Source organism: Lycium barbarum, chromosome 10, assembly GCF_019175385.1.
Source record: "Lycium barbarum isolate Lr01 chromosome 10, ASM1917538v2, whole genome shotgun sequence".
Classification (NCBI taxonomy): domain Eukaryota; kingdom Viridiplantae; phylum Streptophyta; class Magnoliopsida; order Solanales; family Solanaceae; genus Lycium; species Lycium barbarum.
In genome coordinates this window covers 111,163,930-111,181,077 of record NC_083346.1, presented here as the reverse complement: position 1 = coordinate 111,181,077, position 17,148 = coordinate 111,163,930, and the positions used below count along the sequence as shown (strand labels likewise).

Here is a 17,148-nt window from a genome sequence, read left to right as displayed (position 1 = left end):
GCGACATCCTAGTGGTCACCATTTGTGTTCGAACACATGAGTGGTGCTATCATTTTACACAATGGGAAGGATGGAGAGATTATGGGGAAAATATTTGTTGAATGATATTAAGTATATAAAGGGCAGAAATGTAATTTCATTATATAAGCGATTAAGAAGTAATTAAAATTGTTAATTAGCTACTTAGGTAATTAGTTAGTTGAGAGTAGTCGGTTAAGCTGAAAAAGATATATATATATATCATCTCATTAGTTGTAATACACAAGTCTTTATCAATGAAATATACATCAATTAACTCTCCATTTCATCTCTCTTTCTTCTCCATTATGATATCGATTATCCACAGTTCTTAGCTTCTTGTTGTTTGGTGTTAACATTACTTCTATAATCTGTAGATTACTACATGGTATCAGAGCGGGTTACAATTCCGTTCAATTGAAAGCTCCGTCAATCAATTCTTGAGTGAAATCATTCGTTTTCTTCAAAATCTTGCTTCCGCTTCATAAACTGAATTGAAAAAATATGGATGCCAATGGAAATCCGTTGAATCCTGAGAATGGAGTACCAAATTCGAGTACAGTTACACCAAATGGAGTTACCCAAGGTGACTCAAGCACTCAAGCTTCTGGGATCGATTACACCCATCCTTTGTTCCTTTCACCATCTGATGTGAGTGGAATTCAGATTATTTCTTTCCAATTGACAGGTATTGAGAACTTTTCTATTTGGTTTAGATCAATGCACATTTCTTTGCTTGGTAGAAATAAACTAGGCTTAGTTAATGGCATGTGTAGTAAAAAAAAGTATCCTGAAGTAATGTGGGATCATTGGGAGAGGGTAAACGCTATTGTACTATCTTGGTTGATGAATTCTATGTGTAAGAGTCTTCTTGGGGGTATTATGTACGCTTCTAATGCTCAAGCTGTGTGGGAAGAATTAATTGAGAGATTTAGTAAAGTAGATGGCTTAAGAACTTACAATTTACATAAAGAAATAACTACAATTACTCAAGGAACCTCTACTGTTTCTGCATATTTCTCAAGATTGAAAAATCTTTGGGAAGAATTTGATGAATTGGTACCTACACTTGGTTGTAATTGTCCTAAGTCTAGGGATGTTATTGCACATCTTCAGAAATTAAAGCCTTTTCAGTTCCTCATGGTCCTTGATGATTCTTATGGTCAAGCTAGAAGCCAAATTCTTATGATGTGTCCTTTACTTTCCATAAACCAAGACTACTCAATGGTTGTTAGTGATGAAGGACAAAAGTCTGTTGCTTCTAATTCTGGTGTGATAGGAATCAACTCTTCTGCCAATTTGGGAAATTTGGATATAGCCATGTACTCTAGAAATGGTAATAACTATCAAACTGGTAATAACTATCAAAATGGTGATGGTAACAATAATGGCTATCAGAATCAAATATTCAAGAAGAGTTTTAATTCTGGTTTAGTGTGTGATTACTGTAAATGCAAGGGTCATAGTAGAGAGACTTACTACAAGTTGGTTGGATATCCTCCAGACTTTAAGTTAAAGAAGAAAAATGGTTCTACTAATGGTGCAGCTTATAATGTGGTTGGTAAGATGAGTTCTAAGATATCAAAGAATGATGGTACACAAAGCTTTTGATTCAGACTTCTGCTGCAAATCATTTTGGACAAAATCAATCTCAAATGTTTGCTGGAGAAACCTCTCATGGTAACCAAGCTAGTTCAAGTGGAAGTGGTCAAATGAATCAAGTGGGAGGCATGATGATGTCTAGAGATCAGTATGCTCAAATACTACAGTTGCTTAATAAAGGAAACACTAGTGGTTCTGCATCTGCATCTGCTAATGCAGCAGGTATGGTGTCACAAGTTTGTGAGGATGCAACACTAGATGTTGTATCTGCACATACAGAAGATAGTCTGAAACATATGACTTGTGTAGCACCAAATGACTCTGAATGGATCATTGACACAGGGGCCACAAACCATATGACATCAGACATAGCCTTGTTAAACACAAGTTCTATTAAATATCCTATCAGATCAAAGAAAGTACATTTACCAAATGGTAATACAGTACTAGTAAAACATACTGGTGAAAGTACTATTTCTCCAAGAAGTACAATTTCTAATGTTTTTTACATACCTCAGTTTGCCTACAATTTACTCTCAGTTTCAAAACTAACAAAAGAACTGCAATGTTGTGCTTCCTTTTTCCTGACTTTTGTATTTTGCAGGATCTCTTCACCGGGAGGGTGAAGGAGATTGGTAAAGAAGAAAAAGGCTTATATCTGCTATTAAATCAACATAATAGAAGAGATATCAGTTTAGCTGTACAAAATCATAAATCTGAGAATGCATCTGAGGATATCATTCTTTGGCATCAAAGGATTGGACACATTTCTTCTGTAGACTTAAACGAATTACTTTCTAGTAGTTTACAGTCTATCAAAATAAGAGTTGATAACCGCACAATATATCCTTGTGCAAAACAGACAAGGCTACCTTTTCCTTCTAGTAATATTCAAAGCTTGAGCTGTTTGGATTTACTTCATGTAGACTTATGGGGACCTTATAAAATTGCAACTTTTGATGGCAATAGATTTTTTCTTACTGTTGTGGATGACTATTCTAGATTCACATGGATATTCTTGTTAAAACATAAGTCTGATGTGTGTGTTTTTTACAACAGTTTTTTTGTATGATAAGAAATCAGTTTGATAAAACAGTGAAAATTATAAGGACTGATAATGGTACTGAGTTTGTCAACTCAGTGTGTGATGGTTTGTTTAAAAAATTAGGCATCTTGCACCAAAGAACCTGTGTGTATACCCCTCAGCAAAATGGTGTTGCTGAGAGGAAACACAGACATATTTTAGAAGTAACAAGGGCCATTAGGTTTCAAGGGAAAATACCTATAGAATTCTGGGGACACTGTGTCTCGACTGCTGTTTATATTATTAATAGATTGCCAGTATGGTTCTAAATAGTGTGTCACCTTATGAAAGAATGTATCATAGTCAACCTAGTTTAAGGCATTTGAGAGTATTAGGTTGTTTATGCTATGCCAAGGATATGACTCAGTTTGACAAAATGCAGTCTAGAGTCAAGGTTGCAGTACACATGGGTTATTCTGAATTGCAGAAGGGTTATATACTATATAATCTCACTAATTATGTGTTCTTTTATTATTAGTGATGTAGTATTTCAAGAAGATGTCTTTCCATTCTCTAAAATAAAGGCAAATGTTCAACCTTTATTTCTGAATAACACATTAGAAGACACTGAGAGTTGGTTTCTACTGAGTTAGTTGCTGATAAGAGTGTGATTTCTATACCTTCTAACTTACAAGAGGATATTTCACCTTCGGTACCATCCATAGTTCAACATAGAGTATCAGATCAAGTGATTCTAGATGTGGCTAATGACATAATTCAAGATACTGTAGTTCAGTTAGATCACTCACAACAAGTTGCAGCTCAAACTACTCAGCAAATAGTGCCTCAAGTTCAAATTCAACCTGCTACAAGACAGTCTTGCAGAGGTAAAAGACCACCAGTATGGCTTAAAGACTTATTGTCACTCAATATACATGACAACAGTCTTTATGGAATTGACAAGTATGTGAGTTATGATAATCTGAGTGCCAAGTATCAAGCATTTATAACAGCCTTTTCATCTGTTTCTGAGCCTAAGAGTTATGTCGAGGCTGCTAAGGATACTAAATGGATTCAAGCCATGAAGGAGGAGATTACAGGACTAGAAAGTAACAATACTTGGGAAATTATTTCTTTGCCAAAAGGGAAGACAACAATAGGCTGTAAATGGGTATACAGAGTCAAGTATAAGGCCAATGGTGAGGTGAAAAGGTATAAGGCCAGATTAGTGGCTAAGGGATATAGTCAAAAAGAGGGCATTGACTACCAAGAAACATTTTCACCTGTGGTGAAGATGGTTTCAATGAGGACTGTTTTGTCACTGGCAACATCAAAGGGTTGGCACATTCATCAAATGGATGTGTACAATGCTTTCTTGCAAGGTTATTTGTTTGATGAAATTTATATGCAACTTCCAAAGGGATTTGCCAGTCAAGGGGAGAAAGGATCAACAATTTGTAGACTGGTCAAATCACTCTATGGCTTGAAACAAGCACTTAGGCAGTGGAATGCCAAATTATCAGAAGCTTTGATCAGTTTTAAGTTCAAACAAAGACCATTCGATCATTCTGTGTTCACTAAACAATCAGAGAAAGGAATGTAGTCATCTTGGTGTATGTAGATGATATTCTGGTTATAGGTGATAGCTTACAGTTGGTTGAGGAAACAAAAGGATTATTAAGCAAGGCTTTCAAAATGAAAGACCTTGGTGAGTTGAAATATTTCTTAAGCATTGAGTTTATTGCCAGGTCAAAAATGGGAATTACAATGCATCAAAGGAAGTATGCACTAGAATTGGTGTCTGAGGCAGGACTATTAGGTGCAAAACCAGCCCGTACTCCTATTGATACAAACCTAAAGCTAACTTCTCAAGTTTATGATGATTTTCTAAGGAAGAATGGAGAAAAGGTCATGGAAGATCCTCCAGTTGATCAAATAGTGTATCAAAGACTAATTGGAAAGTTACTTTACTTAACAGTAACTACGCCTGACATAGCATTTGGAGCAAACTCTTAGTCAATTCTTACAAAGTCCCAAAAGGTCTCACATGGATGCAACTTTAAGGATCATCAGGTACATCAAACATTAGCCTGGTCAAGGTGTCTTATTGTCAAGCAAAGCCAGTAATGTTGTGACTGCTGCCCAATCACTAGGAAATCTGTTTCTAGTTTTCTTGTGAAAATAGGAGACTCACTTATTTCATGGAAGTAAAAAAAAAAGCCTGTGGTCTTAAAGAGCTTTGCAGAAGCAGAGTACGTATCAGAAGTAACTTGGATTCTTGGCTTGTTGAAGGAGTTAGGAGTGAATGTGCCTCAGCCAGTAACAATTCATAGTGAAAGCAAGTCAGCAATGCAGATTGCAGTCAATCCGGTATTTCATGAAAGAACAAAACACATCGAGATTGATTGTCACTTTATTAGGAAGAAAATACAACAAGGGCTTATTACTACTCAATACATCTGCACAAATGAGCAGCCTGCTGATATTTTGACAAAAGGACTGCCCAGAGTTCAGAATGAATATTTGAAGTCCAAACTAGGTGTTCTTGATATATTTACACCTAGTTTGAGGGGGAATGTTGAATGATATTAAGTACATAAAGGGCAGAAATGTAATTTCATTATATAAGCTGTTAAGAAGTAGTTAAAGTTGTTAATTAGCTACGTAGTTAATTAGTTAGGTGAGAGTAGTCGGTTAAGTTGAAAAAGAGAGATATATATATCATCTCATTAGTTGTAATACATAAGTCTTTACATCATTTCTTTATCAATGAAATATACATCAATTAACTCTCCATTTCATCTCTCTTTCTCCTCCATTATGGTATCGATTATCCACAGTTCTTAGCTTCTTGTTGTTTGGCGTTAACATTGATTCTGTAATCTGTAGATTACTACAAGATTGATCGGAATTCAAGCCAGAGAGGTGTATTTCGAGTAGAGAAAAGATCAAACACGAGACATGGGACTATTATATGTAACTATCAAGTCCAACTAGTGGAAGGTCATTTGTTTTTTCCAAGTGCTTCTGTTCTCTTTCAAACGGAACATGGTTATGGTGCAGTGTGGCCAGGGTCTGAGCTAGGATGAACCCCTTTCTACAATACAAGGTTAAAATTATTTTTTATATACACATAGTAGATGTTGAACTCTCTTGGCTTCTTCGTGTGTTTACTTCTTTATATTTTTGAACCTCCTTAGTAAAAATCCCGGCTACGCCACTGAGTGTGGCTATGCTATTAACTTATATAGCTACTATTGAAAAGGTGTTCATCTTGTACATATATATACTTGCAAGAAAAAACAATCAATTTCTCCCTATTAAGAAAAAATAAGGAGGGCAAAATTACATAGTTCCAAAAAGACATAGCCAAATCTAACCGTTTTCCCTCAAATTATTGGTATTGAGCAGTAAACACGTCTTTTCTTTCAAACAGTAAACATGTTGGTCGGAGAAAAAAGTAAACGTAATCCACGTTTCCTTTTCCTTTACTCGTTAATCCATTCTTCACTATGTTACGCGTAATATGATGAATTTTTGTAAATTCGTTAGTGCTGGGACCCTTCTAGAAAATAACATGTCAATATATAATGGACTCATTAATCATAGTCATTACTCGTTAATGATTATTTGTATATGAACGTACAACTTATAGTCTGCGTGTTTAGGTTAGCTGCAAGCTTGTAACAACTAAAATTTACCTGTAAAACGAGTCTTTGTAAACAAAAAGAAGCGTATACAAGTTTGTTTCCTTTAAATTCATTTTTTTTCCATATAACTTTTGTACTCAAATCTGTTTCATTTTGATGTAGTAATTTTTAAAAATAATTTATTAAAAACATTGACATCTTTTTATACTCATTGTATCTGTAATCACATTCTTTTATAGTTATAAAAATATGTCATATTAAAAATCACATGTTCCAGAAGTATTGCTTTTTTTGAAATAAAAAAAGAAGATCGGAACGATGAGTCAAAATCACCAAATAAAATGAAAGTGACAAGTAATGTTTGGATGTAAATGACAGTGTAATGCATTATCCTTCCAACTAATTACAACTGTCATATCATTAGACTTGGCGATATCCTTCCTCTTGCCTTAATGAGATTTTCACCATTTCCAAATGTTCCTAATAACCAACAGAAAAAGTAAGAAGTAATTCCTAATTCTTTTTTGGGAAAAGGTGCAAATATAGCCCTTACCTTTACGATTTAGAGTAAGATATATCCTCGTTAAAAAAATGGTGCATATATACTCTTATCGTTACACAAATGGTGCAAATATACCCACTTATTACACAAATGATGCAAATATATACTTTTCGCTGTCAGATTTTTTTTGAAAAATCATTCAACTTATCTTTTAATCAAGAAAATGTCACGTCTCTTTGATAAAATAAGTCTACTCATTTTGTTATAGTAAAATTATTTTTTAAAGGCACGAGACAATTTTTTTTTCTAGTTGGATGTCTTGTTCGTTTAAATAAAATATTTTCTTGGCCTAAAAAAAAATAAGCCTATTCATTTTTTTATATGAACCACATCCGACCCACCAGAAAAAAATTATCACGTGGCTTTAAAAAATTAAGTCTATTAAAAAATTTATTAGACTTATTTTTCTAAAGTCACGTGACATTTCTTTAATTAAAAAATAAGTTAAATGATTTTTTTTTTTTTAAAAAAGTTGTCAACGAAAAGAGTATATTTGCACCATTTGGGTAACAACAAGGATATATATGTACCACCTTTTTAACGAGGGATATATATGCTCTAAATCACAAAGTTGAGGGGTATATTTGACTTATTTTCCTTTTTTTTTTTCCTTCATAGACAACAAAATCCTCCATGATATCACTTTAACTAAAAGGTTGAAAGGGCTTACAAGGATACGTCGAAAATGAGGAAATGGTTCAATATAATCATTTTGACCGGTCCAAAATGAAAGGGAATTGAACTAGTTATATGTCACATACTAAACTTGGCGAAGTAAACTGTTATTAGCCCAAAATAGAAATTAATCAAACAAAACAAATTTAGATGTATATTCATTTTGTTTTCAAATAAGCCAGGTTAGTCCACCTAGTAGTACCAGTCTTTTGTTGTAGGCCTCGTCTCTTTTCTTCCGTCAAAATTAAACCAACCCTTTGAATCATTTTTTTTTTTTTCAATATTTCATATTCCTTATACCTAACATTTCTAGTTTCTAGTCTAAACAAAACTTCTTAGCACCCCTTTTTTGTCCCATAACTATTCAACACATAACAATTTTTCTTAGTCAATATTCAATTTCTATGTTCCCTTTTCTCGTAATTCACACGTCTTGAATATTTTAATACACTAGAACTAGAATTATAACTCTTCAACTATATATTAAATGTTGAAAGTTGAACCGCGTGACATCAACAAACACTATTAATAACTCTCACACGCACAAACTCACCATATATATACACGCTTTACCAACCAAACTCCCATCAATTCCAATAAACTTGCAAACAAGAAAACCATAAAACCAAACTCATTGTTCCAAAGATTTCTAGTTCAAGTTAAGTTTTTTTTGTTGTAGCAAAACATGATTTCAACATGGAGGAAGAGAAGATCAGCAAGGAAGAGCAACTCAAAGAAACAAATAGAAGAAAAAAGCATGGAGTTATTGATGATTCCTAGCCAATTCAAGTGTCCAATTTCTCTAGACTTAATGAAGGATCCAGTGACTTTGTCAACAGGGATCACATATGATCGAGTGAGTATCGAGACATGGATTGAAAGTGGGAATCAAACATGTCCTCTTACCAAAAAAGTGTTGAAGACACTTGAGCCAATTCCCAATCACGCCATGAGGAAAATGATCCAAGAATGGTGTGTTGAGAATAAAGATCATGGTATTGAGAGGATCCCAACTCCAAGAATCCCTGTTACCTCGTCTGAGGTAACGGAGATTCTTAGGAAGATTGGGTCTTGCTGCAAGTCGCAGCAAGGCTCAGAGTCTGGTCGTGAACTAGTAATGAAAATGAGGAAGATGATAAAGGAAAGTGCGAGGAACAAACGTTGTTTTGTTGCAAACGGGGCGGGGAAGGTTTTATCGTCTAGACTTCTTGGTTTTTCGGAGAATTTACCAGTTTATGAAGTTGAGACAATGGAAGAAATTTTGTCAACTTTGACTATTTTATTGCCTCTAGATGGTGAGTCCAAGTCAATTCTTGGATCAAAATCATCTTTAAATTGCATGGTTTGGTTCTTGAAATGTGGAAGTTTATCAAGTAGGAGAAATTCAGTATTTTTGCTCAAAGAAATCATGAGAATGGAGGAAACATGGAGAGTAGAAGAGTTATTAAAGATTGATGGAGCTTTGGAATCATTAGTGAAACTTGTGAAAGAGCCAATTTGTCCTACTACTACAAAAGCTTCTTTATTAAGTATTTACCATATGGTTAATTCATCACAATTACCAAATGTGAAGGCAAGAGCCAAATTTGCTGATTTAGGGTTAGCGGAATTGCTTATAGAGATGCTTGTGGATTGTGAAAAGAGCATATGTGAAAAAGCATTAGGTATTTTGGTTGGAATTTGCAATTCAGAGGTAGGGAGAAAAAGGGCTAATAGTTATGCCTTAACTATTCCTGTTTTGATCAAGAAATTGCTGAGAGTTTCAGATTTGGCAACTGAATTTTCAGTTTCAATCTTATGGAAGCTAATTGGGAAGAATGACAAAAGGGACAATGTTGTGCTTATTGAAGCACTTCAAGTTGGTGCATTTCAGAAGCTATTGCTGCTAATACAAGTTGGTTGTAGTGAAAATACTAAGGAGAAGGCTAGTGAGTTGTTGAAATTGTTGAATTTGCATAGAGGCGGAGCAGAGTGTATTGATTCTTTGGACTTGAAGAACCTAAAAAGGCCATTTTGAACCCTAGTTTAGTCGATATGTGTATACATTCATTTGTCAGTGTACAAAATTGAACAAGAAAATAAAAATTCTGACCATTCTTTGGATATTAATAACTTTGTATTATTTTTACTTCAGAAATAAAACATTATGTTAAAGATAGTGAATTAATGATGTAAGAAAAGGTTTACTATCCAAGTGAGTTTCTGTGACAACTTACCCCCTCGTTTTGAGTATTTACATCACAAATTATGTTTTGAATTTTTTTACAAGTCAATATTACCATTCAGGACTTGTTGGGATGATATTTGGGTTGGGACTCAATAGGTTGAGGTGAGTTTCGATACCATTGGACGAACCATGTTTGAATTGGAGATTTTACTGCTATCTGCTGCCTACAACTGTCGCGGTCAAAAGGAAGGACAAGTTGATTGTGCACGGTTATCTCGGAAAGGGAGGCGTGGTCGTGGTGTTGATCAACGTGACTTACTGCCGCTATTGTGGCATGTTGACCGTGATCACGATTGCGCTGACTTGGGCAATCACATTAGTGATCTAGGCAGTATATGCATCAGATTTTTAAGAACAATAACGTTTGTCACCATTTTTTAGCATTTCGAGCTCAATATCGAGAAATTTTAAACGAAAGTTTCGACATTGATATTGATATTGGTATTGGTATTGGCGTAAGTGTTCTAAACATCTCTTGAGTTTATAACATAATCTTGCTTGAATATTAAGCCCTAGAATTACTAAATTGAGTTTTTGAACGTCTAATTGGACTCGGAAATCTAAGCATAAATTTGGACTTTTGGGGTTATGGATGACTCAAACTTAGAATTTGTTTCGAGTTTTGACTATGTGGGCCTAAAGTTGACTTTGACGAAGCCTTAATTATGAAACTGGGTTGAACTGTCTCGTTTGACACTGTTGATCATTGTTTTACATAGATCTAAGTCTTTTGGTAGATCTTGGACGTGAATGGATTGTGTTGGAAAAAGTTAAGCTTTGCTTGAACCGAGGTAAATTTACTTGGATCTCAATTGATAATTTTCTCAAACTAGAATTGTTTTACATATACAATATTTTTTCTCTGAATTGTATACATAATATAATCTTTTTTTTTTTTTAGCAGATTGTCCTTCATTTGGTGGTCTTTAATTTTTACCCTTCGGTGGGCAGAATTTGCATAGAAATTCTAGCCGAAGGGCAAAAGTTAAAGACCACCATTTTGAGGGGTAAAATTTAAAGACCACCCCAGCGAAGGTCAATCTTACAAATTGCCCTATATTAATAAGGGGTACACATGATAAACGCATGTTTGGAGACTGATCAACTTAATAATACTTCATCCGTCTCAACTTATGTGTGATTTTCGACTTTCGAAAGTTAAAATAAAAAATTTTGATCATAATTTCTCATATGTCATTAAATATTTTGACTTATTACTTATCATAACATATAGTAGTAGTACTTTTACATAGTTATCAAATATATAAATTTTATTTTAAAAAATTCAATATCTAAATGTTAGGTCAAAATTAGAAATTTGAATCTGAAAAAACGAAAAGTGTTACGTAAGTTGAATAAAACTTGGGGGTGGGGGAGTACAATTTGCATAAGAATAACCCGTTTTGAGAAATACAACCCGATGTAACAAGTGAACCCAAGTACAAAAATATGCAAATTACAGGGTTCTAATAAGGGTGTTTTGGTACTCATAATTCAATGGAGAAGAGGAAATTCATAGTGAATCAAGTCCTCAAAGACAAGAAACTGTGGTTCGCTTCATTCCTAATTATCTGGGCTGCTGGTCTTCAGGTAATCTGATACTATTATTCCACTAATCGTGTACCAGTTGTCGAATGAGTTGATTTCTCATATGTCACTCAACTTAATAGTTATTATCTCAGAAAGTAGAAAGTTGAAATTAAGAAGAAATGTGACTTTTACGGGATGATAACTACTACTCCCTCCGTCCTAATTTATGTGATTAGATACGGAATTTTTGAAGGAAAGTCTTTTGAAACTTGTGGTTTAAAACAAGTTATTAATATTTGTGTGGCGGTAAAAAGGAAAGTTTCTAGTTAAATTATTTTTAAATATAAAAATGTATCATTCGACAAATTAAAAAAAAAAGTGTATCACATAAATTGAAACAAAGTGAGTTGAGATCGAATTGATGCCAAATTTGTGTAATTTGTCGGGCAGGGGCACATGATGTGGTTGCAGAGGCAAGATTCTTTTAAAAAGAAGTTTGGAGATCTAAATGATGAAGGCAAAAATCAACAGGAATTGGCGGATAATTAATGAACCCGGTAATTACTTGTAAGATTAACTTTGGATACTTTGATCTCATTCTTTTGATTTATCTTTGTTTGGAATCTGGATTATGACTTGTTGAGCCTTTGGGTGTGTTTGGTATGATGGAAACTGTTTTCCAAGAAAATAAGTGATTTTCCTACTCATTTTCTTGTGTATGGTACGCAAGTTGGAAAATGTCATTTTAAGAGCATTTGCATATGTTCAAAGCAAAACATTATGAGGTTTTTGAATTCAGAGTGCAACTTTTGGTGGTGGGGTAGGCGTGCGGGGGTAGGCAGGTAAGGGGTGGGTGGAAATTGTGGGAGTGGGTTGGAGATGCGTTGGTGCGTGTTTTTGTTGATTCGGAAAATGTTCAAGCTTTCAAGGAAAACATTTTCTCCTATTTTGAAGAAAACATTGTTCGAGCTGTGTAGTACAACCAAACAATGGAAAATAGGAAAACATTTTCTGTCATACCAAACATACCCTCAGTCTTTTGATTTTTCTTTGTATAGATATGACTTGTTGAACTTTTGTTTGAGAAGAGTAAAAAAGGAAGCTGATTTCTAGTGGCGTATTGGATAATCTCCTGTCATGATATGTTAGGGTCTTGGATATTGCCACATTCTTATGAGTGATTTTTTGCGATTTCCTTTTGAAGGAAGTATCGATATGAATGGAATAGCTTAAATTACCTATTGATGATTTCATAAAGTGATGTATTTCAGCAATGGTGGAGCCTGGATTTTTACTAAGGGAGTCAAAAAATGAAGAAGTAACTACACGAAGAATTCAACATATAGTATATACACAACATATATACATGAATAATTCTTTTTACCTTTCGAAACAGTATAATTTTCCAGTAACACACACCCCCTTATACAAGGTAGCTCTGCCTCTGCATTTGAGGAACCTCCTTTATGCGATAGCTTTTGCCATGAAATGTTGTACTATTTTGTGAAAGTAACATTTGTATCTTCTAAGGACAGTAAATGCTGATAAGAACTTATTGATACAGTTGATGACTCTATCAATGGCCCGTCTAAACTGTACAGTTTACATAACTCCATTTTTTCTTAGTACTCATGCTTGATTCTTTATCGTAGTGTTGTCAAATGCAAAAAACTACAATTGCCTGTTAGACAGTCTTCGCCTCCAGTTGAGTTGAGTTGACTCAAGTTGGGAAATAATCATGTGTCAAGTGGCCGAGTAAGCCACATTTTCCAAGTTGGGAAACCATAGAAATTTATGAATGAAATTTTATGAAAAACCACTGTTGGCTTCCATATATATCGATCACATTTGGAAGCAATTTGAAAGCCTCCTTTATATTCTTGTTGACTTAAATCCAAATTGTCTCTTACACCCTTAGCGTAAATATAACTATTTATTGTCTATGTGAAGCACCAACTCTCCAAGTAGCTTGCAATTTGTAAAAGAAGATATAAGTGGATACAACTAAAACATCAGAAGCAGTGACGGAAACTAATACAAAGGAAGCGTGAAGCTGGAATATAACAAGAATGTCATTGTTCACACAAAGGCAAAAACTAATAACTTAAGAGGCTAGAGCAGCAAAAGCAGTGGTAGCGACAACAGTACAGAGTTCTCATTTCACTTTCAGCTTAGAAAGTTAATCTTGAATGATATTGTCTCTTCTCCAACAGTGAAATTTATGGGTAGTTGCACGGTCAAAACCTCAAACAGGAAAGCTGGAAACCCCACTATGCCTTTTTGTTTCCCACCCTACAAAGCTAGGATTTTCTGCTACATGCTGATAAAGAAGCCAAACATGCCACTATACTTAGGTAAAAGATGCATATAATATATGCATTCAGTCAAGCCTTGGATTGTTTATGTAGATCTTCTCAAGAGAATATAATTTGCAGGAAGAAAAAAAATCAAGTGCAGACGCGAGATTACTCGAACACCTTATTTTTTGATGACAAGGGAACCTGCAGCCGCTGCCCTTCGGGTGCGCACAGGGTAAACCCTGCTTCTGTGCAATAGCTTGCAAACCACACAGAAAACTCGAACACATTATTGTAAACCCATTTCAATCAACCATGAAAACAGACATGGAATGAATCAATATTGGACTTAACATCTTGCCTTCTGCTCCTTCCTGATTAACTTTTTTTAATGTTTTCAAGTAGTCGAAAGATGTTTCTTTTCTAATCTATTCAGATTGCCTTTACTGAAGGATTTGGTATTTTTGATTATATAATTACTCATCATCTATCACTGCTGCTTTTATCTCTGCTTGACATTTAAATTCTACCATTTGACTGAAATTTATATGCATACATATTGTTAGCAATCAAAAATTGAGGAAATTTCATGCTTTCGTAGAGTTGAAACAAAACTAATAACTTAGCATGTGTATTTTGTTATACAACTGATTTGTTACGTTATGTTCTGTCAACAATGCATCTTTCTAGATACTCTTAAAAAAACAGTCCATGTTTGTTGCTCGTGAAAGGTTGAATCTCTGGTAACAAGGCAATGATTGCATATGAACTCTATACATTTAGAGGTAGTATTCTTGAAGTACTGGGAATTGTCATAAGATAATACGGTATTTTACCCCAGAAGCAGTCTGAGATTTTGTTCAGTTTGCAGCATGTGGTAAGATTTTCTCGAGTTCCTTGCTTAGGTTAATAAGTTGTGGGGGTTCACGATATAAAATGTTAGTCATTTGAACCTCTTGGTGTCATTAAGTACACTTTTTATTGTTCAAAATGGCTTATCCATTTTACTGGTTGTCTATATCAGCAAATGGTTGCTCCAAAGTCTCAATTTAGAAGGGTCAGACTCTGATCTCAACACTTTAGGTTTCTAACAATTAGCATATAGTTCCAGAAGACTTAATGTCCTTCATAAATCAACATCATCTTTGTTTTGAACTTAAAAAAATGATATAGCTTCGAGCGTAAGTTCCTCAGGAACAAGCTTTTAGATCATTCATACGTTGATTCTTATCCTTTTTTCTTTTACATGGTTGCAGTAGTTCTAGAAGAACAGTCAAGAGCAATACTGGAAAAGGTACCACAAAGAGAAGCTTCAGTTGCATACTCCTCGCGGTTGATAGATAAATAGAAAAATAGGAGAAACTTTTGGCAGACACATTTTTGTTCCTGAGCTCTCACTAATTACATCAATGTACGTTTTGTCGGATTGTCAATCTTCGGTGCGCTTGTTTATGAACTCACATTCGAGTTTTCTTATGGTATCAATTGCTTCTTCTAAGATGCTATGAGGTAGTCTACTTTGATATGTAAATGAATGACCAGAGTGTTCTGCTAAACCATAATTTGATATTGTTATCTTATGTGTTGGGTGCCAATTATCTGCTATTTACTCCAGCTAAAGTTAAAGAACATTTGAAGAAATTTTGGGTCCAATCCTTGATGCCTGATAAGATGCTTGCCAATTTTTTAGAACGAATTGTCATATTCAATCTATTTAGTCTCAGTAATCTTAGATTAAGAGATTCGGCTTTGTTCAATTTTCTTTCTTTTTTCTTTTCAAATTATTCCAAATTACCTTAATCTCCAAGGACTATTAGCTAAGTGGCAATTGACAAATACAATATGCCCAGTTGCTTCTTGTGGGGTTTCATAACCTTGCTGTGCAAAAATGGAATATGCATATATGCGCTTGTAATGGATATCCCAAGTTAAGATATAGAGATACAGAAATAGATCGAGTAATCTGTTTCTTGGCTGTGCAACACATTACATCTTGTTTGCTAAATATAGTATTTTTTTGCTGTGTTACTCCAACAATAACCTTTGCAACTTCATTTTACAAAATCTCGTGACGGAATTTGTGAATTTTGCGCTCTCCAGAATCCAGAGATATATACACTTCACCAGCAGTAATTAGACAAAGAAGGGTGGATTCATCTTTGCTCAAGGTGATTAAATTTGTAATAACCATGTCCTCCTTTTCACCAAATTGAAAGTATGTATTATTTAATAATATTTTCATTCTGAATAGTTTTCTGATGTTGAGATTGGCATAATGATTTCTTTCAAGCATTTTCTGTAAAACTTTAGTTATAAAAAAAACAATCTTGCTAGTTTGGTGTTTCATGAGGAATTTACGCAGGGTACAAAGTTTAAAAAGTGATTTAAAAGAATTACAATTACTACCAAGATTTTCACAGATTCAGTTATTATATCTCTTTTAGAACTTTCCGCATCTCACTTAAAAGTACTAATAGCATGTTTGGCCAAGCTTTTTTTTCCTCCAAAAGTGATTATTTTTTCCTTTAATTAACTCAATTAACAACTCATATTAGCTATAAACTCAAAATAAACCTATTTTTATTGAGTCCGGAACCTAAAAGGTATAAAAATACACGGTATTTACCAAAAGGGGATGACAAAAAATTTATATACCAAAAGGGGTATATCGTGGGCTGATCCACGATATACCCCAAAATTTTTTTTCCTCTGTCAGACGAAATCAACAAAAAAAAAAATTTAATTGTATAACGTGGACCGATCCACGTTATACAATATATTTTGTATAACGTGGATCAGTCCACGTTATACAATTTATATTGTTAACGTGGATCTGTCCACTACACGACTCACTCATTCTGCCCTCAAATTTTTCATTCTCCTCCGCCGCTTCCTCCATTGCAAAAACTTACAGAACCTCTACCTCTCCATCTCCTCCTTTTCCTTCCCCTCCATTTATTTTCTTTTTAAACCCTACATTACAATCTAATCTTTGGAGCAACTTCTTCATCTTTATCTTTTATTGCTATTTAAATTAAGGTATTTTTTCCAACTCATATAATATTGTATATTTATAATAGATGTAGATCTGTTTGTCTTATATATATTAATTGTTATTTTTTATTTGTGTTATTTTAATACGTTTGTGTTATTTGTGTGATTTTAATTTGAACTTAAGATATGATCGTTAGAAGCATTATTATATAAAAGGTCCGATTTGTTTAGTAGCACTTTTGAAGAAATTTGTTGTTATGTTGCTGTTATTTTTGTGGATTGTTATATAAAAGATCTGAATAACTAAACAATATATTTTGTTATGGATTGTTATGTTGCTGTTATTTTTGTTATTTTTTGTGGATATTTGTAAAACGTGGACTGATCCACGTTATACAAAATATATTGTATAACGTGGATCAGTCCACGTTTTACAATATATAATTGTGAAACGTGGACAGTTCCACGTTATTCAATATATTTTGTTATGAATTGTTATACAATATATTTTGTTATGGATTGTTATACAATATATTTCATTGTACCTTTAATGTGATATTTATATAGCC

The 17,148-nt window shown here is 34.0% G+C and overlaps 3 protein-coding genes across 7 annotated transcripts; all 3 read left to right on the top strand.

Moving 5' to 3' along the window:
- Positions 1 to 8,096: 8,096 nt before the first annotated feature.
- On the top strand, positions 8,097 to 9,643 carry LOC132613786 (U-box domain-containing protein 21-like). Its single transcript, XM_060328008.1, has one exon. The coding sequence runs from the start codon at positions 8,217 to 8,219 to the stop codon at positions 9,546 to 9,548; it is 1,332 nt and encodes a 443-aa protein (XP_060183991.1). The 5' UTR covers positions 8,097 to 8,216; the 3' UTR covers positions 9,549 to 9,643.
- A 1,427-nt stretch (positions 9,644 to 11,070) lies between these two features.
- Positions 11,071 to 15,165, top strand: LOC132613788 (uncharacterized). 5 transcript variants are annotated; one of them, XM_060328012.1, is made up of 3 exons: positions 11,071 to 11,348; positions 11,739 to 11,855; positions 14,845 to 15,165. In XM_060328012.1, exons 1-2 carry the CDS (start codon positions 11,256 to 11,258, stop codon positions 11,835 to 11,837), a joined length of 192 nt encoding a protein of 63 aa, XP_060183995.1. In that variant the 5' UTR covers positions 11,071 to 11,255; the 3' UTR covers positions 11,838 to 11,855; positions 14,845 to 15,165. The 5 variants fall into 5 exon arrangements, with proteins under 5 accessions (XP_060183995.1, XP_060183997.1, XP_060183994.1 ...); XM_060328014.1 differs by lacking the exon at positions 14,845 to 15,165 and adding an exon at positions 12,493 to 12,849 and having other exon boundaries at positions 11,072 to 11,348; positions 11,739 to 11,845; XM_060328011.1 differs by lacking the exon at positions 14,845 to 15,165 and adding an exon at positions 13,239 to 13,648 and having other exon boundaries at positions 11,073 to 11,348; positions 11,739 to 11,845.
- On the top strand, positions 13,510 to 15,165 carry LOC132613787 (uncharacterized). Its single transcript, XM_060328009.1, has 3 exons — positions 13,510 to 13,642; positions 13,724 to 13,820; positions 14,842 to 15,165. The coding sequence occupies exons 1-3, from the start codon at positions 13,510 to 13,512 to the stop codon at positions 14,927 to 14,929; spliced, it is 318 nt and encodes a 105-aa protein (XP_060183992.1). The 3' UTR covers positions 14,930 to 15,165.
- Positions 15,166 to 17,148: the final 1,983 nt, after the last annotated feature.

What these genes read in the sequence shown, in the direction of transcription:
- LOC132613786 (XM_060328008.1), top strand. Translation starts at nt 8,217, where the DNA reads ATGATTTCAACATGGAGGAAGAGAAGATCAGCAAGGAAGAGCAACTCA.
- LOC132613788 (XM_060328012.1), top strand. Translation starts at nt 11,256, where the DNA reads ATGGAGAAGAGGAAATTCATAGTGAATCAAGTCCTCAAAGACAAGAAA. An exon ending in TCTGGGCTGCTGGTCTTCAG is followed by an intron (nt 11,349 to 11,738) that starts GTAATCTGATAC and finishes TTTGTCGGGCAG; the next exon opens with GGGCACATGATGTGGTTGCA.
- LOC132613787 (XM_060328009.1), top strand. Translation starts at nt 13,510, where the DNA reads ATGGGTAGTTGCACGGTCAAAACCTCAAACAGGAAAGCTGGAAACCCC. An exon ending in AAACATGCCACTATACTTAG is followed by an intron (nt 13,643 to 13,723) that starts GTAAAAGATGCA and finishes TATAATTTGCAG; the next exon opens with GAAGAAAAAAAATCAAGTGC. An exon ending in GCCCTTCGGGTGCGCACAGG is followed by an intron (nt 13,821 to 14,841) that starts GTAAACCCTGCT and finishes ACATGGTTGCAG; the next exon opens with TAGTTCTAGAAGAACAGTCA.